Source organism: Branchiostoma belcheri, unplaced genomic scaffold (genome assembly GCF_001625305.1).
Source record: "Branchiostoma belcheri isolate BF01 breed outbred unplaced genomic scaffold, Haploidv18h27 scaffold131, whole genome shotgun sequence".
Lineage (NCBI taxonomy): Eukaryota > Metazoa > Chordata > Leptocardii > Amphioxiformes > Branchiostomatidae > Branchiostoma > Branchiostoma belcheri.
In genome coordinates, this window is record NW_017802725.1 from 314,705 (window position 1) to 339,679 (window position 24,975).

At 42.3% G+C, this 24,975-nt stretch overlaps 3 protein-coding genes across 4 annotated transcripts; all 3 read left to right on the forward strand.

Moving 5' to 3' along the window:
- Window positions 1-131: 131 nt before the first annotated feature.
- Window positions 132-2,271, forward strand: LOC109464051 (serine/threonine-protein kinase 11-interacting protein-like). The gene is made up of 3 exons (XM_019760974.1): window positions 132-614; window positions 1,596-1,739; window positions 2,263-2,271. Exons 1-3 carry the CDS (start codon window positions 504-506, stop codon window positions 2,269-2,271), a joined length of 264 nt encoding a protein of 87 aa, XP_019616533.1. The 5' UTR covers window positions 132-503.
- Window positions 2,272-4,394: 2,123 nt separating this feature from the next.
- On the forward strand, window positions 4,395-13,538 carry LOC109464084 (death-associated protein kinase 1-like). Its single transcript, XM_019761011.1, has 11 exons — window positions 4,395-4,474; window positions 6,437-6,547; window positions 7,869-7,878; window positions 8,572-8,670; window positions 9,549-9,647; window positions 10,113-10,169; window positions 10,679-10,915; window positions 11,003-11,096; window positions 11,253-11,416; window positions 11,750-11,950; window positions 12,201-13,538. The coding sequence occupies exons 2-11, from the start codon at window positions 6,459-6,461 to the stop codon at window positions 13,218-13,220; spliced, it is 2,070 nt and encodes a 689-aa protein (XP_019616570.1). The 5' UTR covers window positions 4,395-4,474; window positions 6,437-6,458; the 3' UTR covers window positions 13,221-13,538.
- Window positions 13,539-16,614: 3,076 nt separating this feature from the next.
- On the forward strand, window positions 16,615-24,711 carry LOC109464067 (death-associated protein kinase 1-like). 2 transcript variants are annotated; one of them, XM_019760991.1, is made up of 10 exons: window positions 16,615-16,705; window positions 17,936-18,065; window positions 19,132-19,230; window positions 19,613-19,711; window positions 20,648-20,704; window positions 21,224-21,460; window positions 21,548-21,641; window positions 21,797-21,960; window positions 22,294-22,494; window positions 22,744-24,711. In XM_019760991.1, exons 2-10 carry the CDS (start codon window positions 17,958-17,960, stop codon window positions 23,761-23,763), a joined length of 2,079 nt encoding a protein of 692 aa, XP_019616550.1. In that variant the 5' UTR covers window positions 16,615-16,705; window positions 17,936-17,957; the 3' UTR covers window positions 23,764-24,711. The 2 variants fall into 2 exon arrangements, with proteins under 2 accessions (XP_019616550.1, XP_019616549.1); XM_019760990.1 differs by lacking the exons at window positions 16,615-16,705; window positions 17,936-18,065; window positions 19,132-19,230; window positions 19,613-19,711; window positions 20,648-20,704 and adding an exon at window positions 20,860-21,084.
- Window positions 24,712-24,975: the final 264 nt, after the last annotated feature.

Sequence of the window (24,975 nt, forward strand, 5' to 3'; positions counted from 1 at the left end):
ACCTCTGGAAACGTCTGTTTGTATAGGATTTGATTTTTTTGTGTTCTATACATGTACAAAGTATGTACATGTAATAGGTTTTGTTACTGTACTGTCTAACTATGGGCCACTGAGCGCCTGAGACAAATAAATAAGTAAATAAATGAAAAAATGCATGATCCCTGGCAGCCCCTGCTTGTGCCCTGGGGAAGACACTTAACAACTATTTCCTCACTTGGCTCAAGTCAAAATGAGTACCTAGCTTTGCCTAGGGATGTCCTCTTGGTTAGGATGTAATGCTGGAGGTCCCGTGTTTGAAGAGAGACAAACCTTGAGAACATTAAAGATCCCACCGCACTTACCGAAAAGAGTAGGTGTCCTTCCTGGTGTGAGTGGTTCAAACCTTACAGTCTGGTCTCAGGGCTGACATCTTGAAAAGGTGATAGCCACCTGTTATGTCAGTCCTTCCACAGTGTGTGGTAAATCTTGATACTAGTAAATAAATAGTAAGGAAAAAAGTAAAGATGTATGATGTCTATGCTTTGGATTTGCTAATTTTCTGGAGTCGTCATGTCTCTCCTCAGAACCTGTATGAGGATGCACCATGTAACCTGTCCCTGGACTTCCTCAACGAGGTAAGGTGTTAAACCTAATCTTTGCACATCTACATGTAAGTTGATGTAACTGGAAGCATTGTATAAAGCTATCTACAAAATGTAGTGAGGATGCCACTTTGGTGGCAGCGAGTTTCACTCTACGATAGTTTTAGAGAAAAAGAAGATTTGAACACCAATTCTTGGTTGATAACTCTGGAACTGGAAGGCATGACTATTTTATTCTTTTCTGAGCAGGTTTTAGATAGTTAGTACGTATACGTCCACCAGTTTATTGTTTATTTGTTTACCCAGGGTGTACATATTGCCACTAAGGCGTTTTTCAATGTGCCCTGCAGGCATACATAAATAAAATATACAAGAAAATAACAGATATAACAAAATGATAAGTCAACTTATAAGTACAAATTAAAGTCAACTTAGTACAAATAAAAGTAGAAGAACTATATAATGCCGCAACTCAGTAAGGTGGTAATAAAACAAACTTGTCAAACCAAGAGCCACAACTCATAGTAATAAAGGCAAAAATACAAAAACAAATCAAGGAAATAACAAAGGAATATAACAAAGGAATTTGCATATCAATGCTGTTTGATAACAAGTTATGATGTGGCAACACACTCCTGGTTGTAAAGGCGCTTAAAGGAAGAAACAGAATCTGCTCTTTTTAATTGAGGTGGGAGTGAGTTCCATAATGTGGCACCAGTACAAGAGAGGGATTTCTTTTTAGTTTATTAGTCAATCCTTGAAATGGACAAGTGATAAGTAGCCTAGAGATCTTGGGGCCGATGCCTGGCTTTCCTGGCTACAAATTGTACACCTTCAGTGGAGCAACTCCCCCAACATGTTTTCTGTTTATTTGGCCAATATCTACTCTTTCCAGCCACTTCTGAAGCCTGGTAGAGGCTACATGTAAGTTTTACTGTACATGTACAGTTGTACCTTTGCCTAAAAAAGACAGGACACATATGATTGTGAATCCTGAAGCCTCTCCCTTTCCAGGACACATCAGAAGAGTCCAGCTGGCACCTGCTGACAGAAACACCCGAGTCTACAGAGGCTCTCGTGTCAGCAGTGAAGGAACCCTGGGAAACCATGTTTGGGGTTGACCTCCAGCTGACTGTGCACCCAACGGTCGCAGTACATGTAGGTCATTTCAAGGTCACACTTTAACCGTATATTCTAAAAACTGTATCTACAATGTACCGGTAAAAATGCTAAGTCTTCCGTAGACTAAAAGCCTCTGCAATATATATGTTTCACTTCTGAAAATAATTTCGTCAGGTTGGTAGAGACTGTGGGAGCGGATGTAAACTAACCAGGATGGTACCTACATGTAGGCTGGGTAGGACATAGGATATAGGCATTTTCTTCTTACACAAGAGGCAGAACTCAAACATAAAAAGACATTGAAATGTAAGCAGGTGAGACACAGTACGTGTTGTGTAAGAAGAAAATCCCTATTTCTTATGTTTTTAATTCAGATGATTCAGAATGCACAGCTACGCATGGTTTCAATGGCATGGCCCATAAATGTTTTGGAAGTCAGAAAGTAGTTGTGACTAGATGGGAAGTTTTTAAAAAGTGAAAATACCATAGAACAACTTCTACTCTGATCGCTAGTGCACATGTAGCACCTTTAACATCTTTGCCTATGTTACACTTACAGGACATGTAGACAAGAACATCTGATGACAGACAGCCCAGAACAATACAACAAACATCCCAGCACCAGTATATAATGTGCTCACTGCAACAGATCTGAATATGCAAAAGGGACAGTTATCTATGTGGAAATTCATTAAAGGCATCTATTCAAATGTAGTATATTACAATGTTTTGTAGATATTGTAAAGTTAGTGATCTTCAGTCTGAAAAACCGGTTTCTTAATACATTTTTATGTTAGAGTGAATTGAAATAGCAAAATTCTGGCTGGTAGAAGTGAAATAATAAATTTTACGGCTCTCAGTGGCCAATGTGCAGATGTTTGTCACATCAGCGCACAAACTCCGTAAGGTGTGAAATAGGAAGTAAATTTGACTGGCTAACTCTGGTGAACATGGAAAAAGATTTACAGGTTTTGATAGTCAAAATATGAAATAAATGTGTATGGAAGAAGTCATATGCTGTAAACAATAATGCAGCATTCTGTATTCTGACAAAAATATTTTGCATAGTCTTGCTACTTATGGTGAAAGTCTTTCAGTCAGGAGGTGCCATTGGAAATATGGAAAATCTTTAAAATGTGTTCAATATGGATGCAACCCATACCAGAATCTTATAGTACTCACACTGACAGCTATGAAAATTAATGTGAGGTATTGAAAAAAAATTTTAATGTTATTAAGGCCATGTTGATTTGATTATATGGATGACATCCGCGCGCGCATGAATTTTCGGCCGTTTCCAAAAAAAAAAAGTTTTCAACCATACTGTAAATCGTACAAAACAGTTGCAAAATGATCAAAAATATACCTTAAGTTACAAAAAAAATAAGTAAAAACTATACCAATGTCGTAGAATGCCAAAATCAAACGAAAAAAGACGAAATTGTAAGGAAATGAACTTGAAGATTAGATTATTCGCCAAACCATATTCTGTCCCATTTGTTCAACCCTCATGACCACGTAGATTTCATAATGAAAACAACTTTTTTTTCTTGCAAAACTTTTTTTTTATTCGCACGCGCGCATCAGTTTTGGGGCTCCCGGAGGACGTCATCCATATAATCAAATCAACATGGCCTAAGGGGAAAAAAGTGCAGTGCACTCTGGTTGTTTCCTTTTTGTTTTACTTTAACAATTGTAAAAACAATTGTAAAATTTCTGGTACACATAGTTTCTTCCATTGCTTTAATTCAGAAAAATGTTGCTTACTTGCGTATGCTTGCCATGTGTAGATATGTTTCCCCAAAAGGAAAACGTTAGATATATGTTGGGTTAAAAGAAAGCATTGTTAACATTTATCAAAGTCATTCATATATGCCAAAGCTCCCTGTACAAGTACACAGAAAAATTTGAAACTACAGTAGGGGCATAAATACATTTTTTTTTTGCTAGTGGACTAAAAATCCAACTAAATAGTATTGAAAGGTGAATGTTGACAAAAAGATCAACAATATTGTTTATAATTTGTACCAGAAAGTGACGCCAAAGTTATTTATACTCAGCTATATTTTCCTTCAAGAAAACAGACCAGGCAAAATTGTGAGGGATTCTATTTTGTATGATGTAACAACAATTTGCTGTTGTAAAATTTAGAAATGGTAATTACAGAGTAAGACTTGTTGTGCAATAAATGATTACTGCTTATTTTTGTTTGTTTTTGTTTGTTTTATTGTGATCTCCATTTGTGTTACACACTATTCTGTGCAGTGCAAATACAGTCAAAATCATTAAAAAGCGACCACCTCTATAAGCTGGCCACATGGCCACAATAACTTTTTCTTGGCCTCGATTTTACCCTACATACGCATAAAGCGACTTGCCTACGCCGACCACTTGTCCAACGCGACCGCAACTGGCACCATTTGAGACCGCACATGGGCCAATCTCTGCCTATGACGACCATATCATTTTCAAGCGTGTGGCCGACAACTTTCTTTTGATCTGAAAGCTCAGGATTCTCAAAAACGCGATCTAAATATGCGCATTTATTATTTATTTACGACGGACTTGGTCGCAAAAAAAAATTCGGTGTGAACTCTCGCCTGTTACGTATTATTATTACCCGTAGTCAATACCGCCCTCTTCGTTACTCATTAACTGAAAAATGCGGAACTTTGCCGAGTCGACGCCATTTTGGAGCAGGGCGTGTCTGGCTGTAAGACGAGCTCGCCATGTTCTCCTTCGGGTAGAGACAGTAACAAGCTCAAGTTCAGGTGAGTTTTCTTGTGCCTGTTCTTAGAGATGCGTGAGACGTTTTGTTGGGATAGTTTTTAACATAATCTGTGCAGCATTCGCAAGAAAAACACATTAACGTCGTATACTGTTATCAGCCAATGGTAATCAATTCAAGTCAACATCTACGTAGTCGATATGAAGGGTGGAAAAACTCCCCTCTAACTCATTTTTCACTACTATAGGATAATCTATTGGGTTACAAGTACATACAACGCACTAGCACTTTTCCTCTTAATTCGTCTTTTGCGCTCTTTTTCAAATACTGGTTAAATACATTGTGCTATCTAATCAGGTCCACCAAGCGCCGTGAACTATAAGTATCATAGCCACTATTCCTAAACAGTTGTATATAGATAGTGGTTGTATAGTCGGTACGTTGATTATCAAGGCCTGTTCACAGTCGCCCGCTAGGTGTGCAGCTGTTTTTCTCACAGCAAATTGTACACAAAGATACTTTGTGTCCAGTGTGCTATGGTTCTGTATCTGTACCGGTATAACTGGCCTTCGACGTAACACATGTACACCAGCTTCACAGGCACGCGGCGCGGCGGCAGCTGGCTATATTACACTGATCGACCTGTTACACCTAACCCTTGAACTTCTTACTCGAAACATTGTTTAAAGCTATCTAATGACAATGCCCCTACTGTACTTGGTGACAGCGAGTTCCACTCTGCGATAGTTCTAGGAAAGAATGAATTCTTGAACACCTCAATCCTCGGTTGATAACTCTGGTTCTTGAAGGCATGCATATGGCTATTTCTTGTTCTCCTCTGAGGGTATTACATGTAGGTACTTAGTAATGAACTATTGGGAGGTCCACCAGTTTATTAGTCTGGCACCCAGGCTACAAATTGAGGACAATATTGGGACAAATTGTGGAGGCGTCGAACAGAGTTCAGCCGTCTTGTGACGGTGCAAAGGTTACTGCCGGTTATTTACCCACGGTCGGTTCAATGATACTGCAAATGCAGAAACTTTCGCGCCGTGAATATGTGTATGTGTTTAATAGCTTTGTGTATACAGAGTTCTTTCATAATGCGTAAGCATTGAAACCACAAAAGTCGCCTTTCCCCATACAGTTAGATAAAACCACCGCTAAGGTGAAATAACCTACACGATAATCATACCACAAATACAGTGTTGTTGTACGACGAATTCAAAATAAAGCACATTTACTCAAGTGACTACACTGACAACTGTACAGGTAAACGACGACTTAATGGGCAGGGAGTCTGGATTTAATAAATAAATCCAACTTACATGTATGCTCAAGAATGCCACGCCTCGTACGAGTATTTTGCGACCACCAATGAAACGCTATGTAGGTACTTAGACTGGTCAAAGTGCACGTGACGCCGGAGTTATCTGGCCCTGCATAACATATACAACAGCCGTTTTGAATGTAGCTGCCAATTGTTGGTCACTGACCGGGACCCCCAATGCTTGTTATTGCTAATACTTACACAATGTCTCAGTAAAATGTACAGTCGATTTACCAAACCCGACGATAATTCCTGCTGACGACTCTGAAGACACCCTATGCCTACAAAATATTTCTCTCACAGACTAATACTGAATTATTTGTACAAATACGTCGAAAGAAGGAACGGTATACGAAATAACTTAACTGGCCTGCTTATGTTTATTTGTCATTAGGAGCGATGCAGGTGACATTTACGTTGTTTGCGTAACACAGTCGGCTTTGTTGACACGAAATCACCAATAATGTCTAGAGGGTTTAGACATTGATGTTTATGATGTTTCAAAGTTCATTTGTCCCTGTAATCTGTCTGTAAAACATCACATGACTTGTACTAACGTACACAGAAGAGTATCAACTCATCGCAAATGGATCGAAGGAAGACTTTTTTCCAATCAATGTTTATGAAATGATGAAAGATGTCCGCAGTAAAGGTTTTATCACTTCTACACATCAGGTGTCCGGAGTACCGACCTGCCATGGATGATTACGAGTTTAGGTGGGCTGTGCAGGAGGGAGACGTGGAGACCGTGAGGAGGGGTCTTCAGGCAGGGAGGGACTTCAATCAGTGGTTATTGGTAACTACAGCTTATATAAGCTTTATTCACCTTCCCAGCCTACAAAAAACTGCATTTCTATTAACACCTCCCAATTCATATATATCGCAAAATGTCGGCCATTTCATACTCCACTGCACACGGAAAAGAATTCAAACCCAACAATAATTACAAATGTATATATAAAGTAGCATTAGCATCACTTATTATCATTCTACTGTTCACTGTTGTTATTATGTTCTTGCAATTAGCCCTCGGGCATGAATTTGCAATAAACTTTCGATTATTATAAACGTTTTGGGTTTTGGGTAAATACAGCTTACGTGTATGAGCGGTTTAGTTTAGGTTTGGAAAGTTGGCGTTTCTATTGTTTTGTTGTGTAGCTCGTATTCCATATACCGAATTGTTGTCAGTATCGCATGCTTTTTCACATCTAATGTGCTCTAACGTCGTATGTTTCAATCGCTCGTGCAAGCTGTATCCATTAAATCTCCGATCAAGAACAACATGCATGCAATGTGGATCTTGGATTAAACTGCGATTCGTAAAGAAGATGTATCTGATTCAGTAAGCTACACACTTTCACAAATAAATGCGGCAAAGTACAGTGTAAAACATTCATAAGGCTAATAGTAACGTTCCTCTTAACGACATCTGAATACATCCGAAGTCATGTCGTCCAATTTCATCTTGCGATTTACCGTCAATTGTAAAATAATTTAGTCATAGAATTCCTACTTTTATTTATTTATTTATTTCATATTATAAACACCTGGGCGGCCTCTTCAACAGTAAACTGTTGATTTCCAAGAGGGTCCAAGGCCTTGATCTGACCTTGATCTGTTTAGATCCGCCGGTTTGCAGCATCCTTATGGTTTCTTCATGTTGTTACACAGGTTGGCTGGACCGCGCTCCATCTGGCCAGCAGGAACGGGCAGACTGGGGTAGTGGAGCTGCTGATTCAACATGGCGCTGATGTGCGGGCGGGGAACAACGTAAGTACAGACAATCATCTCATGTAGTTAGAATTAAGGGACCAATAATCATTGTTGATAAATATCTTCTATCCTGTGGATATTCTATGATTTCTTTACTATCGTGGCCCATTAGCCACGACAGGGTTTTTAGTAGGAGGTTTTTAACTGGGCAATTATAACTATGTATTTAATATACAAGTAACAAAGCAATTGCGGCTTTAAATTCAGACTGTAACATTAGCCATAATGGTAAACTTTGCTTATGATATATAACTTAAAACAGGAATAAAACACTTTCCTCTTAATCTGGAAATTCTGTCCTTGAGGGCCTGTTTGAATTCTCCACAATGTGCAGCAGATTTCTAGTTTTTCCGTGTGTTTACACAGCTATTAGCAACGTTCCTCTTAATAACGAAATCTGAATACATCCGAACGAAGTCATGCCGTTCAATTTCATCTTGCGATTTACCGTCAATTTTAAAATCATTTAGTCATAGAATTCCTACTGACCTTGATCTGTTTGGATCCGCCGGTTTGCAGCATCCTTATGGTTTCTTCATGTTGTTACACAGGATGGCTGCACCGCGCTCCATTGGGCCAGCTTGCGCGGGCAGACTGGGGTAGCGGAGCTGCTGATTCAACATGGCGCTGATCTGGAGGCGAGGGACACGGTAAGTACAGACAACCATCTCGTGTAGTTCGGATCAAAGGATCATTAATGATGGTTGAGAAATATCTACTTAGAATATTATCTGATTTTTTTGGCTTTTTAGGACGTAAGGGGTGAAGTTTAATAGGAAGTTTAAACTATCTACGAAAACTATAACGATGCGTTTCACGCAAGTGGCAAAGGAGATTGCGGTTTTTAATCCAGGCTTTACAGTGTTTGATAGACATATAATAATGTTTTACAAGTAGACTTAACTCATGATATGTAGCTGTCAACTGTAAAAAGCACTTTCCTCTTTCCACTGAAAATTCTACATGGCTGTCCTTGAGAGTCTGTTTGAATTCAACAATGTGCAGCAGCTTTCTAGTTTCCTCTTGTTTTTACACAGAATGACAGGACCGCACTCCATTGGGCCAGCAAGTACGGGCAGACTGGGGTAGTGGAGCTGCTGATTCAACATGGCGCTGATCTGGAGGCGAGGTACAAGGTAAATACAGGCAATCATCTCATATAGTTCGGATCAAAGGATCATTAATGATGGTTGAGAAAGATCTACTTTACTGAGAATATTCACTGATGTATTGGCTTTTATGCCGTAAGGGTTGAAGTTTAACAGGAAGGTTTAAACTATCTACGAAAACTATAACGATGCGTTTCACGCAAGTGGCAAAGGAGATTGCGGTTTTTAATCCAGGCTTTACAATGTTTGATAGTCATATAATAATGTTTTACAGGTAAACTTTACTCATGATATGTAACTGTCAACTGTAAAAGCACTTTCCTCTTTCCACTGAAAATTCTACATGGCTGTCCTTGAGAGTCTGTTTGAATCCACCGATATGCAGCAGTTTTCTAGTGTCTCCGTGTGTTTACACAGGATGGCCAGACCGCACTCCATCTGGCCAGCGAGTACGGGCAGACTGGGATAGTGAAGCTGCTGATTCAACATGGCGCTGATCTGGAGGCGAGGAGCGAGGTAAGTACAGACAACCATCTCATGCAGTTTGGATTAAGGGAAAATCAATGATTGTTGAGAAGTATCTACTATGATCAGAATATTCAAATGATTATGATGTATAATATCCTAACTATTGTGGCCCATTAGCCACATGCAAGAGATATTTATTTTGAAGATTTGAATGAAAATTGTTAGAATACATCTCATGTAATTCCGCCTTAACATTTATGCTTTGCAATAATTGATATCCATAATGTTTTCTTACAGGTATATTTGCTCAAGGTACATAATTATCAACTGTTAAGAACTTTACTTATTAACTGGAAATTTTATCTTGCTGTCCTTGAGGGTCTGTTTGAATCAACCGATATACAGCAGCTTTCTAGTTTCTCAGTGTGTTTACACAGAATGGCGTGACCGCACTCCATCTGGCCAGCTTGAACGGGCGGACTGGGGTAGTGGAGCTGCTGATTCAACATGGCGCTGATGTGACGGCGAGGGACAAGGTAAGTACAGACAATCATCTCATGTACTTAGGGTTAAAGTGTAACAAATGATTGTTGAGACATATATATTAATCTTGGCCTTTAGGGACAGAAAGTTATAACAGGGGGCCAACTTGATCACTTAAAGTTCCAGTTCCTAGGAAAATCATGAAGATGCTGCTGTCTTAAATTAAAAGCTCAAATTAACTCCACAACTTTCCCTTGACTTCTGCCAAGTGGGAAAAATTACACGTGCCCAGTACCTTTAATAACTAAGACACACACTATCCTAGCTATCTTAGGCAGTATGTGGTGGGAGTAGCATGAAGTATGCTATATTTAAGGCCTTGAAATTAAACGGCTTACCTTTCTCTATCTCCATTACGCCACGCAGTAATAGACATAATATCGCTTTTTATAAACAACAAACTAGTAAGGATAGGAACAAAACATTGTGCAAAGTTACGCTTTATTCCGCACACACAGTTTGGGACAACACCACTGGACTACGTGCGTGACCAAGACCGCCGACGTTTCCTAAAGGTGAGTAAATGGTTTTATCCTGCACCGCTGTATATCATAGTCTCCAACATGTTTCCCACCGCATTCAGAGCTACTACAGACAAGAAATCTTCCTGTTATTTTGTCATCACATTTGATCCGCTATTATGAATGAATGGGTGCCTATACTTTTGCCCGGCTAAAGGCCCTTATCAGAAAGGTTGAATTCTTTGATGATGCAAGTTGAGTGTTTACATCGCTCACCCAGAAACTGGCTGATGAGGTGGCTGTTGAAGTTTCCTACCACAAACTGATGGAACAGTCCGGTGGGGTGAAAGTGGACAGGATTAAACTGTGCCTCTGTGGACCACAGGAAGCTGGCAAGTCTACTCTGGTGGAGAGTCTGCAAACGGTACGATTTTATACTAGAATTTCATTCCAATTAGAACTATTCCACTTTTTACAGAGAATCACACATCCATGTAAAACATGACTTCCTCCATCGATAGCACTGGAAATTTTCTCACTAGATATTTCACAATTCCCTGCAGGGATCTTTCGTCGCCATCTTCAGAGATCGAATGACTCCAGACGATCAGCCACACGAGCCCACCCCAGGTGTGAATGTGGGAGCAACCAACATTCCCGGTGTGGGGCAGGTCAGTGTGTGGGACTTCGCTGGACAGTCGGAGTACGCGGTAACCCACAGCATGTTCATGGACGCAGAGAACACCATCTTCATTGTGCTCTACAACATCATGGTCGACCCCGAAACACAGAAGAAAGAGGTGATTACATCAACTAGATCCATGAGAATGGTATTGTTCTTTATACATCTACGATCGACTGGATAAAAACTCACCATTCCTTTACAGGTCCACTGGTGGCTGTGTTTCATCAAGTCCTGCAACACGAAGAGTAAGCCTTACGTCATCCTAGTGGCCAGTCATGGGGACCAGACTGATACAGGTACGCGTACATGCGACTAGTGATAAGATATGCTTGGTTAAATTTCGCTAGATATATAGATAAGAGTTTTTAAGTAGAAGTTTCTTTTCTGTAATTTGTCTTTTCATTTTAAGTCACTCGTCCACATACATGGTCTACATTGATTGTTTTCAACAGGACGTCAACAAGCATCTGTCATCCTTCAGCTGATGACGTCAACGTTCAAGGATCACCTGAACATCTCAGGCGAAGTGTTTCTCCTCGACTGCAGGAAGACACGTAAAACTGACATGAGGCGTCTTAAAGACCTTCTGGCAAGACTTAAGACTAAGCTTCTGGAAGTGAGTCGTGTTGTAACAGTTTTTGAATTTTTAGTGTTTCATCTAAAATATTTAGATTCAATCGGAGGCCGTATTTTTCGTCATACATCCCTACTGTAGTTAAAAAATATAGGGCATGCAATGTGAATGTATAACACTTAAAAAATTAATACATCAGATTTGCAGAATGATTCAAAACATGTCAAATAAGCACGCAGATCATTGGTATCACTTTGACTATCCAAACCTACATCATCTTTTCACAAATCCACGTGCCGTGGTTATTCCTTGTGAAATTTCTCAATAACAATTGCAAGGCAGTTATGGCCCTGACTGTCCATTTTCGTTATGTAGCATCAGCGAGCCATTCCCAAGCTGTGTGCCGAGATCATGAAGTGCCTTCCAACATGGGCCAAGGAGAAGTGCAGCCCGAAGTGTCCTGTCTTGAGATGGGCAGAGTACAAGGAGGCGGTGATGGAGATGATGGGGGTTGACCAGCTGGCCAATGAAGATTTTCTCAAGACGTCTTCGCAGTACTTGGCTCACCTTGGAGAGGTAAATAATAACAAACATATTACTGCACATATTACTGTTCATGGACTATATGTTACGTATAAAAATATAGAGGCAAAATAACTTAAGTTACAATACTTGTTTTTACCATTGTTACGCCATGTAAATGAGAATGTTCTACGCAATATATGACATTTTTAACCAACTAACAAAGCAATATTCATATTATCATAACACGTAAACGATAAAAGATTCGAAACTTTGTCACAAAATCGTCTCTCTCTGATTTCAGATCTTGTTTGTGTCCACACCTGCGGAGCCCATCGTTATCCTGAAGCCGAACTGGCTCTGCACAGATGTCTTCGGCAAAGTGATGGCTCCAGAAAACTTCCCCATCCAACATCTGAGAACAAGCAAGGACATCGTCACGAAAGAGGAAATCCAGAGGGTGTTCCATGATGTCGCCGATGTGGATCTCCTGATCACCCTGCTGCAAGAGTTCCAGCTCTGCCACACCTTTGACGGACAAGAGTTCGTCATCCCCGGGCTGCTGACACAGACCATGCCTCCAGAGAAGTGGGTGAAGACTGAGAACCCCGCCAAGACCGTCTACTTCGGCAGGCAAGTCCAGTGTGCCGACACCACCGACATGTTCTCCTCCGCGTTCTTCCCCCGTGTGCAGACCCGCCTGATGAGGGAACTGAAGAACCGCCCCCTGCTGTGGAGAGACGGAGCCAAGTGTTTCGACTCCAACGTGGAAAGCCTCATCAAGCTCTCCCCAGACGGCCGTGCGGTCAACATCTGCGTGCGAAGCGAGCAGGGCGACAAGCCGAGCTGCCGGCAGATGCTCCGGAAGATTGAGGTCATCCTGAACAACGTGCTCGACGAGGTCAGCCCAGGCACTGCTACCAAGGAGAGGGTGCTCAGCGCTCGTGCACTGAGGGAGCACAGAGAAGAGTTCTACTCCTACAGCATGGACCAGATCAACATGGCCAAAGAAGAGGACGGCATCGCCCTTCACGACATCCTCGGCTTCTCAGAAGACGTCGATGACCTCCTGTACGGCGGGAGAGATGGCGATGAAGAGGAGCAAGGAGCTGTTGGATACACGGTCCAACAAACGTTGAACTTAGTGTACGGGTCTGGTAATGTTATCAGTTCAGGTGACCATGCTCACTTCGACATGGCAACCATCGTGCAAGGCGACCTGGGGCAGCTACAGTTGGAAGGGAATGGGCCTAGAGACCAGGGACAGCCACAGTTGGAAGGGAATGTTCCTGGCGATCTGGAACAGCTGCAGTTGGAGGAGTAACTTTTCATTCGTTCTAGCACACACACACCCTCCCCCAAAATCCAGTAGGCTGTGTATCAAGGTGCCGCAGGACCACTGCAGCCAGAGGACGGTGTGCCCGAAACTAGCTCAGATCAAGGACTGGCCCTGGAATGACATTTTGTAGGCAGTTGACAGCTAATTCTAACGTGGGTGCCATTAATTTGATTTTGCTATGAGCTACTTGCTCTCTTTTTTTCGGCCAGTGCATCCCAGGATTGGTGCCATTTGATTTCACGGGCTTCTTACACTTTTTTTCGGCCAGGGGAGTGTAAGGAGCCTATCGGATGGCACCCAGGCTCATCTGTTCGCCATTAGTATGATGACCGTCACCTTCCTGGTTATGGATCTACCGTTGTGATTTCTTCCCAATGTAAGCCCACCAACCAAAACTTTCTAATCTCTAAGAAGATCTTTTGGTTTACTGTATCAAGACAGCTTCAAATGGCAAGACTGTATCATTGGCGGAACAGTATCCAATACTCCAGAAAATAGATACCAGTACAAAAAAGACCTAAAACCCGATAAAACACCTAAAACACGTCAAAATAATCCGAAGCCTAAACCTCTGCTTCAGAGAGTACCTAAAGTCATGTTCCCATTAATGACAGAAGGACCACTTCACACAAAGATCTGCGCGTGAAAGGCATCAAATCGGTAAAATGTATTATTGGTATCATTACATGAGATTTTTTTAAGAAAATAGACAAGCTGAAATTGTATGTAAGGGATTCTCCTTTGTATGATGTAACAACCATTTGCTGTTGTGAGATTTGGCGATGGCCAATGCTAATTACAGAGTATGTCTTGTTGTGCAATAGATGATTACTGCTTATTGTTTGTTTGGTTGTTTGTTTGTTTGTTTGTTTTCCATTAGTATTACATAGATTGCACACTAGAGAAAGAACTACATGACGATTTTCCAAGATGGCGGACATGTAGACCCCCCTTTGTAGTGCCCGGGTTACAGCTTACTGTTTCTTTCGTTAGTAAGTCGCCCAGAAATCCCCAGTGAGGGCCAGACGTTGAACAGCTTAATTCTGGAGGTATCAAACTTCTGTTCTACCGGTGTAGCCTCGGTATAAACTCTCGGCGGCGTCGGAAATTGGAGGACTGTGAAGCTTGAAATGGCGGCAGCTGACCTACGAGACGCGATGCGCCATTACTCCTTCTAGCGTCCGTCGTGTGTGAGTCTGTGTGGTACAGGTCTTATCGAGGATCTTCCAACACCTCACATAATCGTCATGTGCAAGATATTTCTGCGCATCTGCAATGGTAGGTGACTTCTTATTGTTCTCTGTTCGGGTCATACACACTGTGAATATGGAGGCGCTGCTAATCAAATTAGATGAAATCAAGACTGAGAACTCTTCCAGCTTTTCCAAACTAAATGACAAAATGAATGCCATGAAATCTGACATAGATCGGATGGGAGACATTTTGAGTTCACATGATGACAATTTTGTATAGAGCAAAGTCGCCTCGTCGCGGAACTACAAGGTAAAATTGTGGCACTAGAAGCGCGACAATTCCACGCTGACCAATATTCACGCAAAAACTGCCTACGCGTCTGGGGACTCCCATGTAACTATAAGGATAAGGATCTCCTGGGAAAGTTCTTGGAGTTTGCTGCATCAACTCTGAAAGTCAATGTCACTGAGGGGGACATCGGTAACATTCACTATTTTGGGAAGGGAACTGGTCGACTTGTAATAATCAAGTTTGCTACTTTCCTGGCCAGAAGGAAAGTCTATGATGCCAGACGAATCTTGAAAGGTGTTAGAAATGAAGCTGGCCATGTCGTCTCGATGAGACCAGATCTGTCTAGCAGATCTTTATTATCTATTAGCACAATCCAGGCAGATGGAAAAGACAACAAACCCTTTTCTCCTGTGTGGGTGACTATGGATGGGAAAATATATGGGCAGCTCAGGGGGATAAACGGCTACAGCTGACATGGCGGCAGAACCTTGATTACAGCGAATCAGACGCTGCAGCTGGGGAGAATTCCACACAGCTCAGGAAGACCTAGTCTCCACAAGACGACTTTGCTGGCTGAATAAATAGTATAGAATGTAGCTGGCTAGGGGAGATGGCCGGTCATAGAGGGTTCAGTCTGCGTATAAAAAAATGGACCCTCGATGGCCGGCCATCTATTATTTTTCAGACTGCAAAGGCGCCTGGTGGAGACTAAGGAAGACCGCCGCGAAGCGCCTTGCATCTTCGTCACCTGACTCTCGAGCGCGTTAGGCGTTAGTCAACGTTGCATCAGAATGATGTCTTCGTCAGCACAGCATTTCAAACTAAAGACGGTCCCTGAATTCGCAAATACGACCTTAAAAGACAGGACTTACTAGGCACAATACATTACGGTTTTCGCGCAGGCGCAGCACAATCCGCCGACGTGTCTGACAAACCAAGGTTTCCTTCCACCCAAAGACTTTCAAAACATCTATTGACCAAAAGGATTACTTTGCGACGGGAGCCATCTACATCAGGGCATACTAACCTTCGCTCAACCGTGACGGTGGGGCGGTACCAACTTTAGACGAACTTTGACCCAGTGCTGACGTCACACGCGGCTGAAAGTCACGTGTCCACAGCACGTGGGTCATAAAGCTGATGAAGACTGAGCGATTCAGCCGAAACTTTCTGGTGAGTTATTTTCGCAGTTGAGTTGTACTCTCCAAGCAGAGGTAGGGTTTTGGGGTATTTTTAGCGTGTTTTTAGGCTTTTTATCGTGTTTTTAGCGTGTTTTTAGGCTGTTTTACCTTTTTTGCACAGAATTTGTTTTCTGGGTTGTGTGGAAAAATAATTCAGTGCAAAAAAGAAACCCCGATAAAAAAAGCCTAAAAACACGCTAAAAATACCCCAAAACCCTACCTCTGCTTGGAGAGTAGTTGAGTTGGAGAACATCTTCAAGATAAAAACCTGCTTAGTCCTCCTCTTGTTACCTAATAGGATTAACGAGTGGAACTCGCTGTCACCAAGTACAGTAGAGACATTGTCACTAGATAACAAAGTCTAGAGTTAGATGTTCAAGGGTTAGGTCGATCGGTGCAATGTAGCCAACTGCCGCCGCGCCGCGTGCCTGCGAAGCTGGTGTGTTACGCCGAAATGCGGTTATACCGGCTATACAGATACAGAGGATAAATACGACAGATTACCAAGAGCTTTTAAGTCAGCTTCTTCGCACAGACAATCGACGCGTTTCATGACTTGATATCGGCTACGCGCTTAAGCAACACATTTTAAGTCCCCCCAAACGCCTTTTGTCACTACCGACTGACAGCCAACCTTTCTTATGTAAACAAAACAAGCGGGTCGTCTTTCACCTGTCCCTCACAGTCAACAAGAAGCACAGGTTCACTGACCGTAAAAGCGGAACTACCAGACCGCCATTTTAGGACAGACGCGCCAGATGTTAGATCTCGCCCGTTTTACCCTTCGAGTAGGCTGAAGTAGAGGTAAGATTTACAGTGTAATTTGTGCAGGTAGTTTGGATGTTTTAGTACAATTTGTCGTACAAATACCATGGTTTGTGTCTTGCCTAATACCCTAATGAGCTTGAGTTGTTGCGAACATTGAGAACTTTGTGTCTTTTTTTAATATTATCAGCATGAAATCAGAGGTTAAGAAACACGAGGTAACGAAGTCTGTGTAACGCAAACTCTGTCGTCCGCGGCTTTATTGGCCCCTCCCCGAAGGGGGTCGGCAACCGTAAAGCGATTTAATCAGGCTAGAGGTATGTGTATAGGAAATGTCTATGTACACTGAGGGTTGAGTCCCTGCTGTTTCATGTTTCATAGGGCCCCCCTCCCTAGCCCTTCCCTCAACTCTTCTCCTTATGGCGTAATAGGTATGAACGACTGGTGGCGTTGTTATGTGCGTTTCTGAGGGACGACGTTGTTAAAACTCCTTTCCTGCTGTGCTGTATATATATGATATATATACATATACGTATACATATATATACGTATGATACGTATGCGGAAGTAACTACGCCACAGCAGCGGGAAAGAAGTCATTTTGGGGTCAATGACAAATTTTCCTTCGCCCAAAAGGTTTTGCTTTCCTTAGCGTTTGCGTGTATGTGCTTCAGCACGATAAATCAAGGAGCTTTAAATGGATTGTCGTGAAACTTGGGAGGTGGGTGTTTGTGACCCTGACTGTACTGCATCGGAACTTCCGGTTTTGATATACGGCGATCTGGACATGCTAGGGTCAGGTATTTTGGATGGTAGGTCAAAATTCTCTTGTGCTCGGGAAGAATTAACAGTATGGGCCATCGAGTACCTTGCCTGAAACTGTAGAATGATTTGGTATACAAAAGAATTTAACTTGCCCGATCGATAAAATCCAATTGGCTTCTGTTTGTTAATCATTGAGAGGAGTGCAGGTGAGTTTTACTTTGTTTGCGTAACAATCCCGCAATTTGGAGTACTAGTACCATACTACGATCAACTCAGGGCAAATGGATCAGAGGAATAAACCTGCTTTTAGCAATCATGGTTTACGAAATAAGCAGAGAGATGTCAGCAACAAATTTTAGAAATTAAAAATAAAAGTATTTGTTAATGTTACATAACAGGTGTCCGGAAGAAGGTATGCGAAATAAGCAGAGATGTCAGCAAAAAATTTAAGTAAACAAAAGAAAAATTAGAAAAGTAAAAGTATTTATTACTGTTACATAACAGGTGTCCGGAATAAGGACCTTCCATGGACGAGGACGAGTTTGTGAGGGCTGTGATGGAGGGAGACGTGCAGGCCGTGAGGAAGGGTCTTCAGGCCGGGTGGGACGTCAATCAGAAGTTTCAATGGCCATGGGTAACTGCAGCTTATGAACGTTTTTGGTTTGGAAGGTTGGCGTTTCCAGTGATTTGCTCTGCAGCTCGTATTTCATACACTGAATATGGTATGATCTTTCATTGGGCGCAGGTATGAGTAAGTAAGTATAGACAATCATGTCATGCGATTTGGGCATTTTTTCCGACTCATCATTATATGTAGTGACGTAATGATAAGCCGCCATTGTGGTACAGATGCTCAGTGTATTGAGATGGAGGAGTCTTAAGTGTTCGAACGTGTCAATCGCTGTATCCATTTAATCTCCTACCAAGAACAACATGTATATGCAAGTCATTGTGATTCTTGGACCTTAGTGTGATTCAACAAGAAAATATTTCACAAATAGATGTTTCGGCAAAGAGAGAGTAATTGACGTTACTGTTCGTCATCTGCATTACAGTCATGTCGCTCAATATGGGCATTTGAGTGTTTTTAGAAGCGCGCTGTTCTTTCATTACCGTCATTAAAATCATGCATTCATAGATATCTTGCTGATCATGATCTGTTTAGATCCGCCGATTTGCATCAGCCTTATAGTTCTCTCCGTGTGTTTACACAGGATGGCTTGACCGCACTCCATCTGGCCATCGTGTACGGGCAGACTGGGGTAGTGAAGCTGCTGGTTCAACATGGCGCTGATCTGGAGGCGAGGAGCGAGGTAAGTACAACCATCTCATGCAGTTTGGATTAAGGGAAAATCAATGATTGTTGAGAAGTATCTACTATCCTCAGAATATTCAAATGATTATGATGTATGATATCCTAACTATTGTGGCCCATTAGCCACATGCAAGAGATATTTATTTTGAAGATTTGAATGAAAATTGTAACAATACATCTCATGTAATTCCGCCTTAACATTTATATGCTTTGAAATAATTGATATCCATAATGTTTTCTTACAGGTAAATTTGCTCAAGGTACATAATCATCAACTGTTAAGAACTTTATTTATAAACTGGAAATTGTATCTTACTGTCCTTGAGGTTATGTTCGAATCCACCAATGTGCAGCAGCTTTCTAGTTTCTCCGTGTGTTCACACAGAATGGCAGGACCGCACTCCATGTGGCCAGCGGGACCGGGCAGACTGGGGTAGTGGAGCTGCTGATTCAACATGGCGCTGATGTGGGGGCGAGGGACAAGGTAAGGACAGACAATCGTCTCATGTAGTTAGGATCAAAGGATCATTAATGATGGTTGAGAAATATCTACTTTACTAAAAAATATTCTCTGATGTTTTTGCCGTAAGGGTTGAAGTTTAACAGGAAGTTTAAACTATCTACGAAAACTATAACGATGCGTTTCACGCAAGTGGCAAAGGAGATTGCGGTTTTCAGTCCAGGCTTTACAATGTTTGATAGCCATATAATAATGTTTTACAAGTTAACTTTACTCATGATATGTAACTATCAACTGTAAAGGCACTTTCCTCTTTCCACTGAAAATTCTACATGGCTGTCCTTGAGAGTCTGGTTGAATCCACCAACGTGCAGCAGCTTTCTAGTTTCTCCGTGTGTTTACACAGGATGGCAGGACCGCGCTCCATGTGGCCAGCGAGTACGGGCAGACTGGGGTAGTGGAGCTGCTGGTTCAACATGGCGCTGATCTGGAGGCGAAGAACAAGGTGAGTACAGACAATCATCTCATGTAGTTAGGAATCAATGTAGTTGGGATTATTAAGAGGTAATTATTAATTGCTGAGAAATATTGAAAATATTCTCTGATTTTTTACTATTGGGACCCATTAGCCACGGCGGGAGATGATTATTACTAACTCTCTAACTCTCATACAAGTTATTACGTATTAGGCTTTGCAAATATTGGCATAATGTGTTTACAGGTACGTTTTCAAAAATACATGATTGTCAATTGTAAAAGCACTTACATCTTAACTGGAAATTCTATCTTGCTGTCCTTGAGAGTCTGTTTGAATCCACCAATGTGCAGCAGCTTTCTAGTTTCTCTGTGTGTTTACACAGTTTGGCGAGACCGCACTCCATGTGCCCAGCGGGAACGGGCAGACTGAGATAGTGGAGCTGCTGATTCAACATGGCGCTGATGTGGGGGCGAGGAACAACGTAAGTACAGACAATCATCTCATGTACTTAGGGTTAAAGTGTAACAAATGATTGTTGAGACATATATGTATATTAATCTTGGCTTTTAGTGACAATTAGTCATACCAGGGGGTCAACTTGCTCACTTGGTGAAAAGTTCCAGTTCCTAGGAAAATCATGAAGACGTTGCTGTCTTAGATTAAAAGCTCAAATTGATTCCACAACTTTCCCTTAACTTCTGCCAAGTGGGAAAAATTACACGTGCCCAGTACTTTTAACTGAGATACACACTATCCTAGCTATCTTAGGCAGAATGTGGTATGAATAGCTTGTTACATGCTATCACGAAGTATGCTATATTTAAGACCTTGATATTAAACGGCTTACCTTTCTCTATCTCCATTACGCCACGCAGTAATAGATATAATATCGCTTTTCGTAAACAACTAGTAAGGATAGGAACAAAAAATTGTGAAAATTTACGCTTTATTCCTCGTACACAGAATGGGAGTACACCACTGGACTTCGTGCGTGACCAAGACCGCAGACGTTTCCTAAAGGTGAGTAAATTGTTTTACTGATATCCTGCACAGCTGGCTGTATATCATAGTCTCCAACATGTTGCCCACCGCTTTTAGAGCTACTGCAGACAAGAAATCTCCCTGTTATTTTGTCATCACATTTGATCCGCGATTATGAATGAATGGGTGCCTATACTTTTGCCCGGCTAAAGGCCCTTATCAGAAAGGTTGAATTCTTTGATGATGCAAGTTGAGTGTTTACATCGCTCACCCAGAAACTGGCTGATGAGGTGGCTGTTGAAGTTTCCTACCACAAACTGATGGAACAGTCCGGTGGGGTGAAAGTCGACAGGATTAAACTGTGCTTCTGTGGACCACAGGAAGCTGGCAAATCTACTCTGGTGGAAACTCTGCAAACGGTACGATTTTATACTAGAATTTCATTCCAATTAGTACTATTCCACTTTTTACAGAGAATCACACATCCATGTAAAACATGACTTCCTCCATCGATAGCACTGGAAATTTTCTCACTAGATATTTCACAATTCCCTGTAGGGATCTTTCGTCGCCATCTTCAGAGATCGAATGACTCCAGACGATCAGCCACACGAGCCCACCCCAGGTGTGAATGTGGGAGCAACCAAGATTCCCGGTGTGGGGCAGGTCAGTGTGTGGGACTTCGCTGGACAGTCGGAGTACGCGGTAACCCACAGCATGTTCATGGATGCAGAGAACACCATCTTCATTGTGCTATACAACATCATGGTCGACCCCGAAACACAGAAGAAAGAGGTGATTACGTCACCTAGATCCATGAGAATGGTGCTGTTCTTTATACATCTACGATCGACTGGATAAAAACTCACCATTCCTTTACAGGTCCACTGGTGGCTGTGTTTCATCAAGTCCTGCAACACGAAGAGTAAGCCTTACGTCATCCTAGTGGCCAGTCATGGGGACCAGACTGATACAGGTACGCGTACATGCGACTAGTGATAAGATATGCTTGGTTAAATTTCGCTAGATATATAGATAAGAGTTTTTAAGTAGAAGTTTCTTTTCTGTAATTTGTCTTTTCATTTTAAGTCACTCGTCCACATACATGGTCTACATTGATTGTTTCAACAGGACGTCAACAAGCATCTGTCATCCTTCAGCTGATGACGTCAACGTTCAAGGATCACCTGGACATCTCAGACGAAGTGTTTCTCCTCGACTGCAGGAAGACACGTAAAACTGACATGAGGCGTCTTAAAGACCTTCTGGCAAGACTGAAGACTAAGCTTCTGGAAGTGAGTCGTGTTGTAACAGTTTTTTGAATTTTAGTGTTTCATCTAAAATATTTAGATTCAATCGGAGGCCGTATTTTTCGTCATACATCCCTACTGTAGTTAAAAAATATAGGGCATGCAATGTGAATGTATAACACTTAAAAAATTAATACATTAGATTTGCAGAATGATTCAAAACATGTCAAATAAGCACGCAGATCATTGGTATCAATTTGACTATCCAAACCTACATCATCTTTTCACAAATCCACGTGCCGTGGTTATTCCTTGTGAAATTTCTCAATAACAATTGCAAGGCAGTTATGGCCCTGACTGTCCATTTTCGTTATGTAGCATCAGCGAGCCATTCCCAAGCTGTGTGCCGAGATCATGAAGTGCCTTCCAACATGGGCCAAGGAGAAGTGCAGCCCGAAGTGTCCTGTCTTGAGATGGGCAGAGTACAAGGAGGCGGTGATGGAGATGATGGGGATTGAGCAGCTGGTCAATGAAGATTTTCTCAAGACGTCTTCGCAGTACTTGGCTCACCTTGGAGAGGTAAATAGTAACAAACATTTTACTGCACATGTACTGTTCATGGACTATATGTTACGTATAAAAATATAGAGGCAAAATAACTTAAGTTACAATACTTGTTTTTACCATTGTTACGCCATGTAAATGAGAATGTTTTACGCAATATATGACATTTTTAACCAACTAACAACGCAATATTCATATTATCAAAACACGTAAACGATCAAAGATTCGCAACTTTGTCACAAAATCGTCTCTCTCTGATTTCAGATCTTGTTTGTGTCCACACCTGCGGAGCCCATCGTTATCCTGAAGCCGAACTGGCTCTGCACAGATGTCTTCGGCAAAGTGATGGCTCCAGAAAACTTCCCCATCCAACATCTGAGAACCAGCAAGGACATCGTCACGAAAGAGGAAATCCAGAACGTGTTCCAAGATGTCGCCGATGTGGATCTCCTGATCACCCTGCTGCAAGAGTTTCAGCTCTGCCACACCTTTGACGGACAAGAGTTCATCATCCCCGGGCTGCTGACACAGACCATGCCTCCAGAGAAGTGGGTGAAGACTGAGAACCCCGCCAAGACCGTCTACTTCGGCAGGCAAGTCCAGTGTGCCGATACCACCGACATGTTCTCTTCCGCGTTCTTCCCCCGTGTGCAGACCCGCCTGATGAGGGAACTGAAGAACCGCCCGCTGCTGTGGAGAGACGGAGCCAAGTGTTTCGACTCCAACGTGGAAAGCCTCATCAAGCTCTCCCCAGACGGCCGTGCGGTCAACATCTGCGTGCGAAGCGAGCAGGGCGACAAGCCGAGCTGCCGGCAGATGCTCCGGAAGATTGAGATCATCCTGAACAACGTGCTCGACGAGGTCAGCCCAGGCACTGCTACCAAGGAGAGGGTGCTCAGCGCTCGTGCACTGAGGGAGCACAGAGAAGAAATCTATTCCTACAGCAGGGATCAGATCAACAAGGCCAAAGCCGAGGACAGAATCGTCCATCACGACATCCTCGGCTTCTCAGAAGACGTCGATGACCTCCTGTACGGCGGGAGAGATGGCGACGAAGAGGAGCAAGGAGCTGTTGGATACACGGTCCAACAAACGTTCAACTTAGTGTACGGGTCTGGTAATGTTATCAGTTCAGGTGATCATGCTCGCTTCGACATGGCAACCATCGTGCAAGGCGACCTGGGGCAGCTACAGTTGGAAGGGAATGGGCCTAGAGACCAGGGACAGCCACAGTTGGAAGGGAATGTTCCTGGCGATCTGGAACAGCTGCAGTTGGAGGAGTGACTTTTCATTCGTTCTAGCACACACACACCCTCCCCCAAAATCTAGTAGGTTGTGTATCAAGGTGCCGCAGGACCACTGCAGCCAGAGGACAGTGTGCCCGGAACTAGCTCAGATCAAGGACTGGCCCTGGAATGAGATTTTGTAGGCAGTTGACAGCTAATTCTAACGTGGGTGCCATTAATTTGATTTTGCTACGAGCTACTTGCTCTCTTTTTTTTTCGGCCAGTGCATCCCAGGATTGGTGCCATTTGATTTCACGGGCCTCTTACACTCTTTTTTTCCGGCCAGGGGAGTGTAAGGAGCCAATCGGATGGCACCCAGGCTCAGCTAATTCTTCAATTCCTTTCCAGCGACAATAATTCACAGCAAAAATGCCCGCATGAAAGACATTCATCTTTCTATTTTCTCCCCTGCAATTGCCAGAGACCCCAACAGGGGGCGTCTTTGTATCACTCTGTCAACAACTGATCAGTCACAGCTCATGTTACCTGACCAAACATAACCTCCTTGCTGAAGGTATAATCTTCCCTGTCATCTGTTCCCCATTAGTATGATGACCGTCACCTTCCTGGTTGTGAGTCTACCGTTGTGATTTCTTCCCAATTTAAGCCCACCAACCAAAACTTTCTATCTCCAAGCAGATCTTTTGGTTCACTGTATCAAGACAGCTTCAAATGGCAAGACTGTATCATTGGCGGAACAGCATCCAATACTCCAGAAAATAGATACAAGTACAAAAAAGACAGCCCGATAAAACACCTAAAACACGTCAAAATAATCCGAAGCCTAAACCTCTGCTTCAAAGAGTACCTAAAGTCATGTTTCCCATTAATGACAGAATGACCACTTCACACAAAGATCTGCGCATGAAAGGCATCAAATCGGTAAAATGTATTATTGGTATCATTGACAAGATGTTTTTGAATAATATAGACTAGCCAAAATTGTAAGGGATTCGCTTTTGTATGATGTAACAACAATTTGCTATTGTAAGATTTGGCAATGGCCAATGCTTGTTACAGAGTAAGTCCTGTTGTGCAATAAATGATTACTGCTTATTGTTTGTTTGTTTGTTTGTTTGTTTGTTTGTTTATTAGGATCTCCATTAGTGTTTCCATAAATTGCACACTATTCTGTACAGAAGGAATACAGTCAAACGTACCCAAGCAACCACCTCTATAAGCCGACCATCTGGCCAGAACGACCGCTCGA